The sequence below is a fragment of the Chrysochloris asiatica genome, unplaced genomic scaffold, assembly GCF_000296735.1.
Source record: "Chrysochloris asiatica unplaced genomic scaffold, ChrAsi1.0 scaffold00169, whole genome shotgun sequence".
In the NCBI taxonomy this organism is placed as follows: Eukaryota; Metazoa; Chordata; class Mammalia; order Afrosoricida; family Chrysochloridae; genus Chrysochloris; species Chrysochloris asiatica.
This window is the reverse complement of record NW_006408687.1, coordinates 5,290,712-5,309,894: the sequence shown is the minus strand read 5'-3', so window position 1 is coordinate 5,309,894 and position 19,183 is coordinate 5,290,712. Positions and strand designations below refer to the sequence as shown.

Sequence of the window (19,183 nt, the reverse complement as noted above, 5' to 3'; positions counted from 1 at the left end):
AGTTTTGCACTACCTAAGTTGAACATCTACCACCCTATGAGTCAGCCATTCTATTTCTAAGCAATTACCTTAAAGAAACTTTTACACATCTGCACAGATGGGATGTACAAGAATGAACACAAGAACACTGTTTATAATAACAAAAAATTAGGATCAACACAAACTTCCATGGACTTTTGTTGTGTTCAAGCAATGGAATAAATATCATACATTAAAATGGCTGAACTACAACCACACACAACAAAATTGTTAATATTTTTGTTCTTAAGTTGGATAGCAGGTTCACTTTATTACATGTGCAAATGTACATGTATTATTTATATTACTTTCTATAATAAAATATTTCAAAATTGAAAAAACGTAAGTCCTACATAGTCACACTTTTTCAAAGCAGAAGAAAAATCTAAAGATCATTTGATTGAACTCCCTGGTTCCAGAGAAAAGAAGTCTATGTTTAAGGGATCATTTAAGGTCACATAGTTAATGAAAGGCAGTACGAGGACCTAGGCCTTCAATGTCTGTTTTTTTTCCCCCATCACTTCCTCACTATTCCTTCACACATTTCCATGCCCCTAAGTCCAGAGTATAGAGCTAAGGCTACATACTACCTAGGATGCTTTGAAAAGGTTCAGATCAAAAGTACTCTCACGTACTCCATTATATCCCTGAGTAGCAGGCACAACACCTAAAATCTGAATAATCTCTGATAAAACACTGGCTCATCAGCAAAGGAAATCAGACCTAAACAGCAAGTAATTGGAGGATTTTAGATTCTCAGAAGCTGCTGAAGCAATTGTGGGCAGAAGTTAGAAGAATCAGAAATGGTCTAATTTGCCACAGATTAAAACAAACTGACAGGGAATACTAGTTAAGGTGGTGGTCTAAATACCTGTTTCATTTCTGATTCCTTCTGAAACATCACTAAATTACTACAAAGGAACAAATAAGGTATGAACCCACAAGGATAAACAGAATAAATGAGGAAACCACAACTGACAAAAGAGTCGAATTAATTTTGAAAGATGGAAAGTAGATAAAAGAGAGAGTAACTGACTTGATGGAGTCTTCCAGGGAGGAGGTGGTGGTGGTAAGTATGTCATGGAGTAGGTTCCGACACACAGCAAGCCTGTATAGGGTTTCCGAGGCTGTAAACCTTTATGAGAGTAGAGCCTCGTCTTTCTTGCGTGGAACTGTTGGTACTTTCGAACTGTTGACCTTGAAGTTAGCAGCCCAACTAGTAACCACTACGCTACAGCCAACAATAAGATAGCAGATTGTTGTTGTTGTTAAGTGCCATTGAGTCAATTCCAACCCAGAGCGACCCTGTATAGGGTTTCCAAGGAGCAGCTGGTGAGCTTGAACTGCCGACCTTGCAGTTCAAATATCTTTGCAGTCTGGAGCATTAACCCACAGTGCCACACCAGGACTACACACCAGGATTACTACCACGAATTCCACAACGGCTAAAGTATTGGAGGTCCTTGGTGGGCTGAGGTTGGAAACATAAGGAAGGGTTGAAATTCTGTACAAGTAACAAGATCTTAAAACTCTTTTCCTTGACCCAAGCAGAAGACTGGAAATAACATTTATTCTCAGGTAGCAATGAACCAACAAAATTGTGGACTCAGAAACTTCAGTACAGTTGAGAATTACAGAAGGTAGAGAAGTACAGAAGGAAAAGTAGAGGGAAAAAGTGAGAGTGTGCATAAAGTTCCAGACCTTCTTCCTCTAAGCTCCCAGAGTATTGGTGGTCAGACTAATGATTTCCCTATACATTCACTCCAAACGGGTGTGGCACTGCAGGTGAATGCACTGGACTGCAAGGATGGTTGGAAACTCAAGGTTGGTGGTTTGAACTCACCTTGGAAACCCTATATAGGGCCGCTATGAGTCAAAACCAACTCCACAGCACTTAACAACAACAACAACAACAACACATTCTAACCAAGAGAAAGCCAAAAGTTTTCTCTGTGAGGAAACTGGTTAATCTAAGAGAAAAAGCCTATAGATACTGACATTAGTAAGTACCCTTACTTTCTCCCTATTCCCTTACTGCAGCTTCCTATCAAGCTGTATCTGAACTGACAGCCAAGACTCAAGACATTTGAGGAAAATCCCTAATGTGAAAAATAGAGATTAACACCAGGGGAAAAAAAGGAATTCAGGATAAACTAAAATGATGAAAGACACAGAAAGAAACTTACACATATACCCCAAACATTAAACCATAACTGACATCATGAAAAAGGTAAGACAGTTTGTACACGAAATAAGAATAAGAAAATACAAACAAAAAACACCAAACCCACCACTCTACAGTCAATTCTAACTCATGGTTGGCCCCTTAGTGGCACAATCAATTAAGCATTTGGCAATTAACCATAAAACAACAAATGATTGGAATCCACTCACTTCCAAAAGGTCATAGCCTTAAAAATGCCACTCTGCACAAGTGGAGTCACTATTTAAGAATGGTGTCACTATCAGTAAATGCCACACAGTTGTTTCTGTCTCGTAGCAACTGGAGCAGTTGGGGGGTTTGAACCACTGACTTCAAAGTTAGCAGTCCAGTGCTTATCCTACAGCATTACACCAGTACTCCATGAACCAAGAACTGTTTTTGTTAAGTGCTGTCAAGTCAGTTCTGACTCACAGCGACCCTGTATAGGGTTTCCAAGGAGTGCCTGATGAGTTTGAAGTTCCAACTTTGTGGTTAGCAGTCCAGTGTTTATCCTACAAGAATAAGAAAATGTAAAAAGAGAACATTCAGAGAACATGAATAAGCATTAAAATTAAAAATCTGAGTATGTTTTTTAAAAAACTCAAATGATGAGTTGGAAAATAAGAAAATTTCTCAGAAAGTAGAAGAGAAATACAAAGAAAAGAAAAATAGGGCAGGACATTTAAGAAATCAAGCTAAGAAGGCTCATCATCCAACTCACTCAGAAATAAGAGAGAGTATAAAAAATAATCATCCAAAACATAATATAGACACAGAAAAGTTTCCCAGAAAGGGAGAACGAGAGTTATCAGAATGAATAAGACCAGAATAACAAAGAATAACAAAAGTACCATGAACTTCCAGAAGAGCAAGCAAATTTGTCTTGGAAGAAGTACAGGCAGAACACTCCTTAGAAGCAAGGATGGTGAGACTTTATCTCTTGTACTTTAGACATATTATCAGAAGGGACCAGTTCCTGGAGAGACACAACATACTTGGAAAAGTGGAGGGTCCATGAAAAAGAGGAAAACCCCCTACAAGTAGAAGCAACAGTGGGTTCAATCATAACTACAATTGTGTGGATGGCTCAGAATTGGGCAGTGTTTTGTTCTGTTGTACATAGGATTGCTATTGAGTGGGAACTGACTCGATGGTCCCTAACAACAACCACCACCATCAGGGCAGTTTTAAATGAGCATTCCCATAGCAGGCCATACTCCCTAAATGGCATCTCAGGTTTGAGGGTGGCTGTGAGAGCCACTCTAGCTGAAGAAACACAAAATAGGAACCAGTCCCTCTTTTAACAGTCCATGGCCCTGGCTTCTAGATTCCAGCCACACCACATGCAGGGAAGTCCCAAAATATATGGCTTCTCACTAGTTTCGAGGGTAAATCAAAGTATTACTACAAAACCACAGAAACATTTATTCAACAAAAATATCAAAATGTGCAGCTATTGTTTCTCACATATCCTCCATCTAGGAAGTGGTGTTTCCATCTCTGTAACCTTTCCTTAAAGAATTCTGCATTCTTTGATTTACAACATATCAAATAGCAGATTTGGTACCCATGAGGGCCTCCAATTATGTTCCTTGTAAACCTTCTTTGAGCTTGGGAAACAAAAAATGTCTGAAGGGGCAAGATTCGGGCTGTAGAGTGAATGGCTTAAGGTTTCTCAATGAAATTCTCATAGGACAGATCTTGCTACATTTGCTACCTTCAAAGAATGAGCAGATACATTGTTATACTGGGGGGGGGGGGGATTCCTAAGCGCCAATTCCCTGAATTTTTCTCACCAATGCAGTTTTCAATTTTCTTAATACGTCTTCTTAATAAGTCCTCCAGTGTCCTTTGAGAAAACCTACCATGTTACACCTTAGTAATAATAGTACAACATAGTAGCCATAACCTTCTGAACTGACCTCTCTGCCTTGAATTGAACTGGCTCAGCTGATCCCCTTGGAAGCTGTGGTTCTGACTGGATGTTTGTTTTGCAGGCATGCTCATGAGACTAAGAAAAGTGTATTCCTGAGAGAACTTGTCTACAACCATCCACTAATCATAGAGACATTTTAAACACATTTTGTTTGAACAAACCCATGTAAGTATGAATTGGAACCCTGGGAACAACACTTTTTAGTTTACTCTTATAGAAGAAAACATTTAGCACACTAAATATGATGGTTTGCTATAATATATGTAACCCTTTCAGCAATATTGGTTTTTCTCATTCAGAGGCACATTCATATTTCAATCACAAAATAACTGATTATATTCTTTTAGATTGGCCTTTAGAAACTCCTGGTCATTGCGGTTTTTGTTGTTGTTTTTTTAAAAAAGTTTTTATTGTAATTATGTGATCATTTACATGGGAGAACATTAGCTTTACATTCATCCTATCGTATATCGTTTCACTGCCATGGTTACAATCCCCTCCATGCATAATCAAACAACTAAAGGGTATACCCTGCAAACCTGCCCCTCAGTCATCAGTACACAGCCCCTCTCCCTCTCTGGGTCTAGAGTCCCCAGCCACTCCATCTCTTCATGTCATCGTCTCTGCATCCATCTCTAGCATCACTGTTTCTCTGGGTAGGGTCCCGCACTCCACTCTTCTCCATTGATGATCCCATGGACCTCCGCTCTTGGACTGCAAAGTCAACCTCTCCCCTCCTTTTACTACAAAACGTCTACCTTTACATTTCCAACCCTCACAGTCAGTCCTGATAGCAATTATTCACTATTGTACCACAAGAGTCCTATCCGCATCTCCTTTTATCAGCCCCACCCGGACAGATTGATTACTACTCAGTGAAGATTCTACATTCCTCCTCACCCTCTGGATCCAGGCTCCCTATTGAAAGCTTGTAAGCCAGTCACTTCTTCCCTTTGTTGTTGCTGATGTTGTTGTTGCTAGGTGCCATCAATTTGGTACTGATTCATAGCAACTTTATGCACAATAGAACGAAACACTGCCCGGTCCTGGGCCAACCTCACTATTGGTGCCACGTTTGAGCCTATTGATGCTGCCACTTTGCCAATCCATCTCACTGGGGGGTCTTCCTCTTTTTCTCTGACCCTCCACCTTATGAAACATGATATTCTTCTCCAGTGACTGGTTCCTCCTGACAGTATGTCCGAAGTATAACAGATGAAGTTTGGCCATCCTGGCCTCCAAGGAGCACTCTGGCTGCACTTCTTTCAATACAGATCTGTTGGTTCTTTTGGCAGCCCATGGCGCTTTCAGTATTCTCCTCCAACACCATAACTCAAAAGCATCAATTCTTCTACGGTCTTCCTTATTTACTGTCCAGCTTTCGCATGCATATGAGGTTATTGAAAATACCATGGCTTGGGTCAGGCGCACCTTGGTCCTCAAGCTGACATCTTTGCTCCTCAACACTTTAAAAAGGTCTTGTGCAGCAGCTTTGCCTAATGCAATACATGCAGCAGATTGCCTAATGCAATATGACTGCTGCTTCCATGAGTCTTGATAGTTGATCCAAGAAGAATGAAATCCTTGACAACTCCAATCTTTTCAAAAACAAAAATCTGGACCAATAAATAACATCAAGATAAAGGAGAAAAGACTAAAGTTGTCCAAGACTTCATTCTGCTCAGATCAACCATAAACACTCATGAAAGCAGCAGGCAAGAAATCAAACGATGTATTGCAATTCTGCTGCACAACACCTTTTAAAGTGTTGAAAAGCAAAGATGTCAGGTTGAGGACTAAGGTGCACCTGATCCAATCCATGGTATAACCTCATATGCATTCACTGGACTGATGCATTTGAGCTGTGGTGTTCGGAGGAAAATATTAAAAGTATTCTGCCAAAAGAACAAACCAATCTATGTTGGAAGAAGGATAGCCAGAATGTTCTTTGAAGCCAGTATGACCAGACTTTGTCTCTCACACTTTGGACATCTTATGAGGGATCAGTCTTTGGAGAAGGACATCATGCTTTATAAAGTGGAGGGCCAGAGAAAAAGAGGAAGACCCCCAACGAGATGGACTGGCACATAGCAGCAGCAACGGGCTGAAGTGCAGCAACAACTGTGAAATTGGCACAGGACCAGGCAGTGTTTCATTCTGTTGTATAAGGTAGTTATGAGTCAACAGCACTAACAACAACAACAACAGCAATATGGCAACAGAGGATATGCGTAGACAACAATCAAATTTACACAAGAGTAGACATCAAATTTAGTGTCAAATTTACACAAGAGCATGCAGCCCTCGAAACAAATGACACAAAGAAGCCTTCACAAAGATCTCTTTCCCAGTAGTCACACTCAGTAATTACATACTTATGTCTGATTTTGTGGGCAAGCCCCAGGGACAAATTACCCAGTAAGCCTGGATTGTGTTTACTTACTAATCTGTAGTGAAAAATTCCACCATTTTTCCACAGATGTGGTAAAAAATAAGTGAAATTGTTCACTACAGATTAGTAAAGGCAAGTACTATGGGATAATCCGCAGCAGTTCGCCCACTCTCCTGGTCCTTTCGTTACACAGAGGATTCATTTGAACTTCATGTGGATCCGAGTTCTGACTCATTCAGCACAACCCAATGGCTCTACCCTTTTGTTCTTCACAATCCCAGTCACAAACATGGAGTCTGTGGGCTGCTGTGATCCTTTATGACCATCGTGCAGATACCAGTGCTGAATTTAGCCACTTCAGTTAGTTACTGTAGCCAGAATACCTCCACAAAGGGCCTTTGACCCAATGCATCAGTAGCATCAAAAGCAGTATCATTTCAATGAGGCCATCTACACTGAGTTTCTGGCAGCGATGGGCTGCTAAAGTTTAACGCATTTCAGGCTGTCCAGGAAAAATAAAAAAAGTAAATTAAATTAAACAAGAAGCCCTCATTTGCAGTGTTATCCATGGCATAAAACTTTTCAATCCTGGCCAATTTCAAGCTACTGATGTAACATCAGCAGGCACCACAATCAGCTCCCACAAACTGGTAGAGTTGGCTTCAGCCTATTTGGGTTTTGGCCAAGTCCAATACATGGCTGGTGAAGGGAATGTGCAGTTTTTCCCTTGGCACAACTGTGGCCCTCATCTGCCCCTTCAAGAAGAAGAATCAGTCCCACTCACATACTACTTATCACTGGAACTTGGGATGAAGCAAGCGAAGTTCCATTTGTTATTGTGTGCCATCAAGTCAATTCTGACTCATAGGGACGCTATATGACAGAGTAGAACTGCCCCATAGGGTTTTCTTAGCTATAACCTTTACTGAGACATATTGCTAGGTCTTATTCCTACAGAGCCACTGGGTGGGTTTGAACCAGCAACCAGCCAGTTAGCATCTGATTGCTTAACTATTGTGTCACCAGAGTTCCTAAGTGAAGTGCCTAGGATGCAAATTTTAAAGCAGCACTCATTTTCAAGATCATGCATGTGCAGGGTAGTGTAAGTGTAAGACGCTGCGAACGAGGGCCTCCTTCAAATTTGCACCCGAGGTATCTCATTGGCCTCCAGGAGGCCTCACCCTAGTCCAGGGCCTGTGCCACATAGTTTCTGACATTAAATCCTAAGTGGACTGTTGTCTCATCAGCACTTCCCTACCCATCTTTTTATTCTAATAGTACCTTGGCCACCTTGAGTCAAGGGTCTGAAAGTCTACCTCACTTCTGAGCCGTACTGTGATATTCACTCGGCTAGATCAGCAGTCAGAGCTTGTATTCAGCTAGAACATCACACTCAAAAGACCCAACAAGCCAAACCCCTCTTTAATTTACTCAGTTCTGTAGCAGAATACAAAGCAGGGCACTTAGCCTACTGTTTAGGGCACAGAGTTCTCACAGCAGTCCAGAGCTGTTCTTTGTCCCCCAAACAACAGTTCAAGAACACTGAAACAAGATTCCACTGGTGGGCACAGAAGCCACCTGGCTTAGTAGTCTAATGCCCGCCACATATAGACTCGTATCTCTTGCACCAGTCCATCTGTACACCCTCCAAGATCCAACAAGGGGAACATCTAGGTATAATCATACCACATTCAAGAAAGCCCAAGAGCAGTTCCAGAAACAAGTCACTGAAAGAATATCTTCAAACTATCAAGGGGAAATAATTCCCACCTGAACTACAAACCTAAATAAACTATTATTCAAGCCTAATGACAGATTTTTCAGATAGGAAGTCTTGGATAAACTCTGGATCGTGAGATCGTTGGAACTGCAAGGTCGGTCAGTGGTTCAAACTCACCAGCCGCTTCTCGGAAACGCTTTACGAGGTTGCTATGAGGTGGAAACAACTTGACAACACTTAACAACAACCAATTCTTTGTTTTGGAGGCTGTCCTGTGCGTTGTTTAGCAGTTCCCTTGAACTCTATCCCAGTAGCAACTATCCTTCCCTTCCCAGTTCTAACAACCAAAAATGTTTCCAGGCATTGATAAAATTGCTCCTGGGTGAGACCACAGCCTTCGTTAACTGAAAGATTGGAAGTTTGAATACACCCAGAAGAAAAGCTTGGAGATCTACTTCTAACAAAATCAGCCACTGAAAACCCTATGGAGCACAGCTTTGACACACATGAGGTTTCCATGAGTTGAAGTCTATTTGATAACAACTGGTTTGGTTTGGGTTTTACTGTACTACTTTACTTTTCTTTTAAACTTTGTATATGCATTATTCTGATAAAACTAAACAATGGAAAAAGAAACTAGCAGTATGGAAGGAGCTAGAGCAGAAACCACAAATGTCATTTCAAAAAGCCCTCATTCTCCTACCTACCCTCACACTTGGTGCCTAAGAACCCGTCATTCCCTCATTGATGGACCAGAGAACTTACCGCCTAGAAATGCACACTCATAATGGCTGCAAGTCTTGTTTGTGCTTTGAAGAATAAAGTTATTGCCAACTTCTTCCTGTGTCACATGAAAGACCTCATTCAGTGGTATTAAAACGATTCCTTTACTTTTTTTATCTAAAAATTTATCAATGGAAATGCCAAAGCATGTGTTGATAGTTAGCAGGCTCTCCTGGTCATTAACAGTTTGAGGTTTGGCTGAATATGCCAAGGTGAAACGACCAAATCTGGCTTGGTTTAGTCCTCCAAACAGAAATGAAGTACCCTGGCTTGTAGCATACACTACATTTTTGTATGTATCCTCACAAGGGCTTCTCAGAAACTGCAGGGCTCTTGTCAGGTAAAAGTGAAAAGCTTTGAACTGGAAACTATAGATGTAATCTTCTCGAGATTGGCCAGCCATCTTCACAGCTTCATTGAACATGTGGTAAAAGGGAGTTTTCTCTCGAGCTTGAGAAATATATGCCATCAGGGCTATGCCATGATTATCCTTAAAACTCATAGGGAGAAAGAGCTGAGTTTTCTGAGCTTCCCATTTAGCTTTTGCATTTTCCCACACAGTTGCCAAGAGCTGATGGCTTTCTTTTTCCTCCTTTAGCAGCTGGGGAACATATTTGATCTCCATCCTGTCAGTGCATTTCAGGTATTCATCATCAAATGCATTATCTGCCATGTCTAATATTTCAGACTTCACCTTCAAAGAGAACACAAAGGAAAACTTCAGATTATTTGGTATATATAATTGTCTCTCACCTTACTACCACCTCCCACCCCCCTCACCCTCTTTTCCCTAGCCAAGGATCGCTCCTATTTATGATGAACTTTGGATATATTTTTACAAAGGAAGTGTATTTCATTGCTATTAATAACTTTCCTCAGTTGTGCAAAATTGTATGGAAGAGTAATTGTTAATGGATGAGGTATAGGTAGGCTTGTGCCTGTCACTCATTCATTTGAGCCTGTCAGCTTGTCATACTGTGGCAGCTTGAGTGCTGCTGGGAGCTAAGCCACCGGTGTTTGAAATACAAGCAGGGTCACAAAAGGCGGACAGGTTTCAGCAGAACTTCCAAGCGCAAGACCGACTAGGAAGAAAGATAGGCAGAGCACTTCTGAATGGTTAGCCACAGAAAACCTTTTAAATAGCAACAGAACATTATCTGATAGTGTCCCGGATGCTGAGCCCATCCGGGTAGAAAGCACTCAAAATCCGATTGGGAAAGTTTCCTTCTCAAAGTAGAGTTGATCTTAATGACGTGGATAGAGCAAAGCTTTTGGGACCTTCGTTTGTTGAGGGGTAACAACTCAAAATAGGAAGAAATAGATGCAAACATCCATTAATAATCAGAACATGGAATGTATGAAGTATGAATCTAAGAAAATTGGAAGTTGTCAAAAATGAAATGGAACACATGAAGATCAGTATCTTAGGTATTAATAAGCTGAAATGAACTAGTATTGGCTATCTTGAATCTGAAAATTACATGATTTACTATGTGAGGAATGAGTAATTAAAGAGGAATGGTGTCGCATTGATCATTAAAAATAGCATTTCAAGATCTATCTTGAAGTACAATGCTGTCTGTGATAGGATAATATCCATATCCCTACAAGGAAGACCAGTTAATACCACTGTTATTCAAATTACACACTAAGCACTAAAGCCAGTGATGATGAAACTGAAGAAACTGATCAAACATGTAATCAAGACACATTGATAATTTCTACTGACTAATGTGAAAGATGGAAACAGAGGAAAAATTAACAGCCAGAAAATATGGCCTTGCTGATAGAAATGATGCCTGAGATCACATGATTAGAATTTTGTAAGACCAACCAACAACTTACTCATTGCAAATAACTATAACATAAGCAGTGACTGCACACATGGACCTCACCAGATGAAATACACAGGAATCAAACTGACTACATCTGTGGAAAAGATGACAGAGAAGCTCCATAGCATCAGCCAAAACAAGCTAGGGGCCAACTTCTGGAACAGACCATCAATTGCTCATATGCAAGTTAAGGCTAAAACTAAAGAAAATTAAAACAACTTCACAAGAGCCAAAATATGACCTTCAGTATATCCCAGCTGAATTTAGAGATGATCTCAAGGACAGATTTGATGCATTAGACACTCATGATTGAAGACCAGAGAGTTGTAGAATGACAATAAGAACATCATAAAGGAAGAAAGCAAAGGTCCTTAAAAAGCAAGGAAATGAAGAAAAGACCAAAACGAATTTCAGAAGAGACTCTGAAACTTGCCCTTGAGCACAGAGTAGCAAACGTAACTGGAAGAAACGAGGAAGTAAAGGAACTGAACAGAAAATTTCAAAGGGCAGCTCTAGAAGACAAAGTCAAGTATTATATTGAAATGTGTAAAGACCTGAAGTTAGAAAACTAATAGGGAAGAACATGTTCAACATTTCTCAAGCTGAAAGAACTGAAGAAAAAAAATCAAACCTTGACTTGAAATATTGAAGGATTCTGTGCAAAATATTGAATGATGCAGAAAGTATCAAAAGACAGAAGGTCTAGTCTAGACTGGTCTGGTGAAAGGAGATGGGGATAAGATTATGATTCAATAATGAGTAACTGTTATCATGACTAATTGTGATTTTCATAATTGTAAAGTTAGAAGTTTTGTAACAAACTGGGGAGTAGTTAATCCAACATTCTAGGAACAGAGAACCCTAGGACCATGAAGGGAAAAGAGCACGAGAAGAATGTGGGACCCTTTCCAGAGAAGCAGCGACACCAGAGATGGAGGCAGAGATGAGGACATGGATAGAGAGAGCAGCTGAGGACTCTAGACTCATGCAAAGAGAAAGGCTGTGTGCTGGAGGCCAGGAGGCAGGCTTGCAGAATGCTTGTCCTTGGGTTATTTAAATGATTATATATTCCTGAGTGTTTTTGTGTACATCAAACAAACAAAACAGAGGAAATAGAAGCAAATATTTTTGAAAGATGATGCATGGAGGGGATTGCTGATGAAGATCAAACACTACAGACTTCAGTATGGATAGCACCTCAATGTATAGAAAACAAAAATCTTCACAATTGGATCAATAAATAACATCATGATTAATGAAAAAGAGATTGAAGTTGTCAAAGACTTCATTTTGTTTGAATTTACAATCAACACTCATGGAATCAGCAGTCATGAAATCAGTGTATTGCATTAGGCAAATCTGCTACAAAAGACCTCTTTAAAGTGTTAAAGAGCAAAGATCCCCCTTTGAGGACTATTGGTTTGACTGGCCCAAGCCTTAGTGTTGTCAATCTCATATTCATGTGAAAGTTGAACAGGGAATAAAGATGACCAGAGAAGAATCAATGCATTTGAATTACGGTGTAGGCGAAGAATATTGAAAATACCACTGACTGCCATATCAGACAAGCAAATCTTTCTTAAAGGAAGTTCAGCCAGAATGCTCCTTAGAAGTGAGTTACACTTAGTGTCTTGTCTTTAGATATGTTGTCAGGGGGGGATCAGTCCTCCCTCCTGACATTATACTTGTAAAGTATAATGGGAAAGGACATTATACTTGGTAAGGTGGAGGGTCAACAAAAAGAGGAAGACCTCCATTAAGATGGCAGCAACAAACTGGCAGCAACAGAGGACTCAAACATAACAATTTTGAGGATGGTGAAGGACTGGTCAGTGTTTCATTCTGGTCTGCTATGAGTCAGAATCGACTCAATGGCACCTAACAACAGCAACAAAGAGAATATTGGCTTAGTACTACCAACATTTATCCTTTCAGTGCCATGGAGAATCCTGTCTGAAAATCAAGCCAACAAAGAAAGGGCTGAGAGGAGGAAAAAAAAGGTAAGATCCTGACATTACTTGAGGCTCTGAATTAAACTGTGCCTAAAGACCATTTTATCCCTGAATTTTGTTTCGAGTCATTGTTGTTGTTGTTAAGTGCCACTGAGTTGATTCCGACCCATAGTGACCCTGTATAGGGTTTCTGAGGAGTATCTGGTGAGCTTGAACCACTAATCTTGCAGTTCAAATAGCTTTGCAGTCTGGTGCATAAGAACCACTAAATTCCCCTTTGTTCAAGGTAGCAAGTTGTGTTTCTGTGATGTTAACTGAGTAAGGCCTAATGCATCTCTAAATGATACACTAAGAAGCAGGGTGATATAATTAAAACTGAAGTTGGACAGGTCTGGGCTCAAATCTCATATCCATTACTAGATACTAACTAAGTGTGTTAAAGTTCCATGTCCTTTCTAAGCCTCAATCTTCCTCATCTAAAAATGAAGATAAAGAGAGAAATAATATTTATTTACTCTGCAGGATTTTTGTGAAGATTAAATTTTATAAAGAATATATACAAAGCACTTATCCTCATGGCTGGCATATATTAAGCCTTCAACAAATCGTGGTTGTTTTTATTAATTCATAAGAGGATATATGTATTATACTGCACATTCCTCAAGGGCAGGACTTGATCATATTTATCTTCAAATCCCAAGTACTCACATGTCACCTGACAAAATATTTAAATGAACTAATATTATTAAAAGGAGTACTGGTATGATGCAGCGGGTTAGTGTGCTGGTCTGCAAGGCTGGTTTGAATTGCAAAGTCGGCGGTTCAAGCTTACCAGCTGCTCTTTCGAAACCCTATACAGGGTCACTATAAGTCGGAACCAACTTAACAGCACATAACAACAACAACAACAATATTAAAAACCTTGTGTGTGGCCCATGGGTCAAAGAAATAGAATGAGCAAAACTGCAGAAGGACACTCTTTATGGATTTCTGAAAGTAAAAGGATGCTATCTCTGTGGTGAAAAGAGTTCCTTTATGTGTCCTTTTACCCTGGTTCTTTGGTAAAACAGCTTGAGAGATTTTCTCCCTAAACCCTAAAATGTTATCTTTGCTCTAGTTTTCTACGATAGAGGATTTGCTACATGTCTTGGGTAAATTGTAAACAACTTGGTTTGATATATTTTTTGTCTGATATGGGGTACAGCCTCCCCTGTAATTGGTATGAACCTTGCAGGAATTGATCAATATACTATGCAAATTAAGTGACTATGTTGTGTTGTTGTTATGAGCCATCGAGTTGGTTCCTTCTTAAAAGGGTGTGGAAGTGTGTGCATGTTATAGAGAGAGAGAATGAGATAAAACAAACATGGTCCCATATCCTATTCCAGCTATCCTTCCCCATGTTTTTGGTCCCCATCACAGTCAAACTTAAAGAGATATCTATCTTCACCATCTCCATTTCATTTACCATTCATCTCAACCCTCTCAATCTGCTTTCCCTCCTCCATTCTTCCACCTAAAAGGATTTACTAAAGGGGCATTCCTTCATAGACTCCTTTAGAGATCCACCATAGTTTAGCTAGACATTTAATGTTGGAGGAGTTCCTCAGGCAGATTATTTTCTCTCAACTCTATCCCCAATTATATATGAGAGGGCTCCAAAAGTTCAAAGAGAAATGTAATTAAAAGATAACGGAATATTTCCATGAACTTTTGAAATCCCCTCGTACATGCCCACAGTGTCAATCTAAATGTCTCTGACCTCTCCAGTGGGAGACTACCTATCTACTTGATACCTCTACTTGAATGTCTCAGACTCTTTAAGCACAACATGTCTAAGACCAAACTCATGATCTAATCATATTCAACTACCACCTCCAACAACCTGATCTATATTTTAGGCCATCTACAAGGTCAGAGGTTCAAGCCCACCAGCCACCCTGTGGGAGAAAGATGAGACTTTCTGCTTCTGCAAAGATTTACAGCCTCAGAAACCCAATACAGGGTTGTTATGAGTCAAAATTTACTCTGAAGCACTTAAGAAAAACAAAATCCATTTATGAAGTTTTCCCTAGATCCTGCCTTCTCAGTCATGTCTTGTAGTCAATCTACCACTAGATCTTAAAGAAATTTTTCTAGAGTGTTTTATATGTGATATTATATAGAAGTGCTTTTGTTGTTGTTGTTAAGTGCCATAGAGTCGGTTCCGACCCATAGAGACCCTATATAGGGTTTCTGAGGAGCAGCTGGTGAGCTTGAATCGCCGACCTTGCAGTTCAAACAGCTTTGCAGTCTGGAGCATTAACCCACAGCGCCACACCAGGATTCCCATAGAAGTGCTTGGCATATAGAAAATGAAGAGAAGTACCTGCAAACATTCATTAATAATCAGAACACGGAATGTACAAAATATGAATCTAGGAAATTTGGATGTTGTCAAAAATGAAATGGAATGCATAAAGACATATATCTTAAGCATTAATGAACTGGTATTGGCTATTTTGAATCTGACAGTCATATGGTTTATGATGCCAGAAACATCAAATTCAAGAGCAAAGGCTTTGAATCATCACCAAAAAGAACATTTCAAGATCTATCTTGAAGTACAATGTTATCTGTGATAGGATAATAGCCATACATCTACAAGACCACTATTATTCAAATTTTCACACCAACCACTAAGCCAGTGATGATGAAATTGAAGGATTCTTGCTTAGTGGTTATGAGTCAGGCTGCTAATCTCACGGTCAGCAGTTCTAAACTACCAGCAGTTCCATGGAAAAAAGATGAGGCTTTCTGCTCCCATAAAGACTTACAGCCTTGAAAACCCTATACAGGGTAACTGTGAGTCAGAACTGACTCCACAGCAAACAACCACCACCAATGACAACTTCTTCAGTCTAAAATCTATCAATATACAATCAAGATGCATTGATAATTACTGGTGATTAGAATGCAAGTAAGTGGAGTAAAGCCCTTGGGACCTTCATTTGCTCATGGGGCACAACTCAAAATGAAGAGAAACAGCTGTAAACATCCATTAATAATCAGAACATGGAATGTACGAAGTATGAATCTAGGAAAATCTGATATTGCCAAAAATGAAATGGAATGTATAAACATCGACATCCTAAGCATTAGTGAGCTGAAATGGACTGATATTAGCCATTAGGAATCTGACAGCCACATGGTTTACTACGGCGGGAATGACAAATTGAAGAGGAATGGCATGGCATTCATTATCAAAAAGGTCATAACAAGATATGTTATAAGGTACAATGCTGTCTGTGATAGGGTTATATCCTTCCGCATACAAGGAAGACCCATTAATACCACTAATATTCAAATTTATGCACCAACCACTAAAGCCAATGATGAGGAAATTGAAGAATTCTACCCACTTCTTCAGTCTGAAACTGATCAAATAAGCAATCAAAATGTATTGATTATTACTGGTGATTGGAATACAAAGCTTGGAAACAAAGAAGGATCAGTAGTTGAAAAATATGGCCTCTGTGACAAAAACAATGTTGGAGATCTCATGATAGAATTTTTTTTTTAATGTTTTATTGTGAATTGTGTGATAGTTTACATGGGAGAACATTAGTTTTATATTCATCCTATCTTATATCGTTTCATTGCCATGGTTACAATCCCCTCCATGCATCATCACCCAACCAAAGGATATACACTACAAGCCTGCCCCTGGTCATCAGCACACAGCCCCTCTCCCTGTCTGGGTCTAAAGTCCCCAACTGCTCCATCTCTCCACGTCACCATCTCTGCCTCCATTTCAGGCATTACTGTTTCTCTGGGTAGGGTCTCACTCTCCACTCTTCTCCCTTGATGGTCCAAGGGACCTCTGCTCCTAGACTGAAAAGTTAGTCACTCCCCTCCTTGCTACAAAACATCTACCTTTACATTTCCAACTCTCACAATCAGTCCTGATAACAATTATTCACTATTGTATCACAAGAGACCCATCCGCATTTCATTTCATCAGCCCGCCTAGACAGACTGGATACTACTCACTGGAGAGTCCACCTTCCTCCACACCCTCTAGATCTAGGTTCCTTCTTGAAAGCTTGTAAGCCAGTCACTTCTTGCCTTTGTAGCTCCCCCATTTTGGGTAGCCAATGTCCAAGTTGCCCACCCCGGTCTACTCTGTGTATGGAAGGGGTGGGAATGATCCTTGCTGTAAAGATTTATTCCCTCTTTTGAGCTACTGCATCCACAGATGTAGGTCAAATTCATCAAATTGTATCAGATTACTCTTTTTCCTCTTCTTTTTTCTTCTAGTTGAGCTCTGATCATCCAGTCATTGAAACCAGGTCAAGTGGGTATTATCTGCAAGTGTGGGTGTTCTTGTGTATATACCCTCTCTTCTTATCACCTGGACACTTCACTTTCTACTCTAGTCCTCTGTGGCTATGTCACTGACTCTGGGCCAAAGAGTCCCCAGGTCTTGGCACACTGCTGGCCAACCAGGTCTCCACCCGGGTTCACAGGAGTCTACTGAATGTTGTAGGGCTTAGCTTGCAGCTTCATTGCTATTTTTCCCTCACTTCCCCTTATCGGTGATGAACGTGGTTACCAATCATAATAGAATTTTGCAAGACCAATGAATTCTTCATTGCAAATCCCTTTTTTAAACAGCATAAAAGACGACTATGCACATGGACCACACCAGATGGAATACACAGATATCAAATTGACTACATCTGTGGAAAGATATGGTGGAAACGCTCCACATCATCAGCTAAAACAAGACCAGGGCAGACTATGGAACAGACCATCAACTGCTCATATGCAAATTCAGGCTGAAGCTGAAGAAAATGAAAATAAGTCCACAAGAGCCAAACTATGACCTTGAACATACCCCACCTGAATTTAGAGATTATCCGAAGAAAAGATTTAATGTATTAGACACTAAAGACCAAAGACCAGAAGAGCTGAGGGATGACATCAAGAACACTGAGGATGACTCATTAACAACCTTGTATTAATTCATCTATGCAGATGATATAACCTTGCTTGCTGACAGTGAAGAGGGCTGAAAATACTTACTGATGAAGATCAAAGAGCACAAGCCTTCGGTATGAATTACATTTCAATGTAAAGACAACAAAAATCCTCACCACTAGATCAATAAACAACATTCTTATCAATGGAGGCAAGATTGTGAAATTGTCAAGCACTTCATTCTTCTTGAGTCAACTGTCAACACTCACGGAAGCAGCAGTCAAGAAATCAAATGGCGTATTGCATTAGGCAAATCTTCTGCACAAGACCTTTTTAAAGTGTTGAAGAGCAAAGATGTCAGCTTGAGGACGAAGATGCGCCTTACCCAAGCCATGGTATTTTCAATAACCTCATATGTATGCGAAAGCTGGCGAGTGAATAAGCAAGACCGTAGAAGAATTGATGCTTTTGAGTTATGGTATTGGAGGAGAGTATTCAAAGTGCCACGGGCTGCCAAAAGATCTGTGTTGGAAGAAGTGCAGTCAGAGTGCTCCTTGGAGATCAGGATGGCCCAACTTCGTCTCTCATACTTCAGATATATTGTCAGGAGGGACCAATCACCGGAGAAGGATATTATGTTTGGTAAAGTGGAGGGTCAGAGAAAAAGAGGAAGACCTCTAGTTTCCTCATTTGTGAAATGATATTAATAATTGTCTGCCCAATCTTTCATAGGAGTTTGTTATGAAGACACAGTTAAGATCTTTCGAAAGTTGAACATGCTACAGAATTATCAGTGATCTTCATCAGTGCAAACGGTTCATTTTTTCTTTATCAGTAACAGACTGATTTGAGAAGATTAGATTATTTAAAGAAGATAGATTCTGGATCAAGACTGTCTGGGTTCAAATCTCAATTCCAGGCAAGTTACTCAATCCATCTGTCTTTGTTTCCTCATCTTTGGGGAATAAAGGGGTAATATTTTCTACCTCACAGGAGTTGCTATGAGGAGCAGATGAATTAATACATGTGGAGCTCTTTTATTGTTGTTTGATGTCATCGAGTCTGTTCTGACTCTTAGAGATTCTGTCCACAACAGAATGAAATACTGGCCAGTCCTGCACCATCTTTGCCGTAGTTACATTTGAGCCCACTCCTGCTGCCTCTGTGTCAATCCATCTCTTTAGGTGTCTTTCTATTTTTCAAGGACCCTCCACCTTACCAAACATAATGTCCTTCTCCAGGGACTGCCCCTCCTGATAACATGTCCAAAGCTCCATACACTAATTCTCACCATCCTCACCTCAAAGAGCACTCTGGCTGTACTTCTTCCAAGACAGAATTCTTTGTTCTTCTGGCATTCCATAGTATTTTTTTTTTTTTTT

General features: G+C 40.1%; 1 protein-coding gene across 1 annotated transcript in view; it reads right to left on the bottom strand.

Annotated features, from left to right (window-relative positions):
* ART3 (ADP-ribosyltransferase 3) overlaps positions 1-19,183 on the bottom strand; it is a 42,384-nt gene that overhangs the window by 17,287 nt on the left and 5,914 nt on the right. The window contains exon 2 of the mRNA XM_006871577.1: positions 9,035-9,746. Coding sequence (XP_006871639.1) covers positions 9,035-9,746 — 712 coding nt within the window. The remainder of the gene's footprint in view (positions 1-9,034; positions 9,747-19,183) is intronic.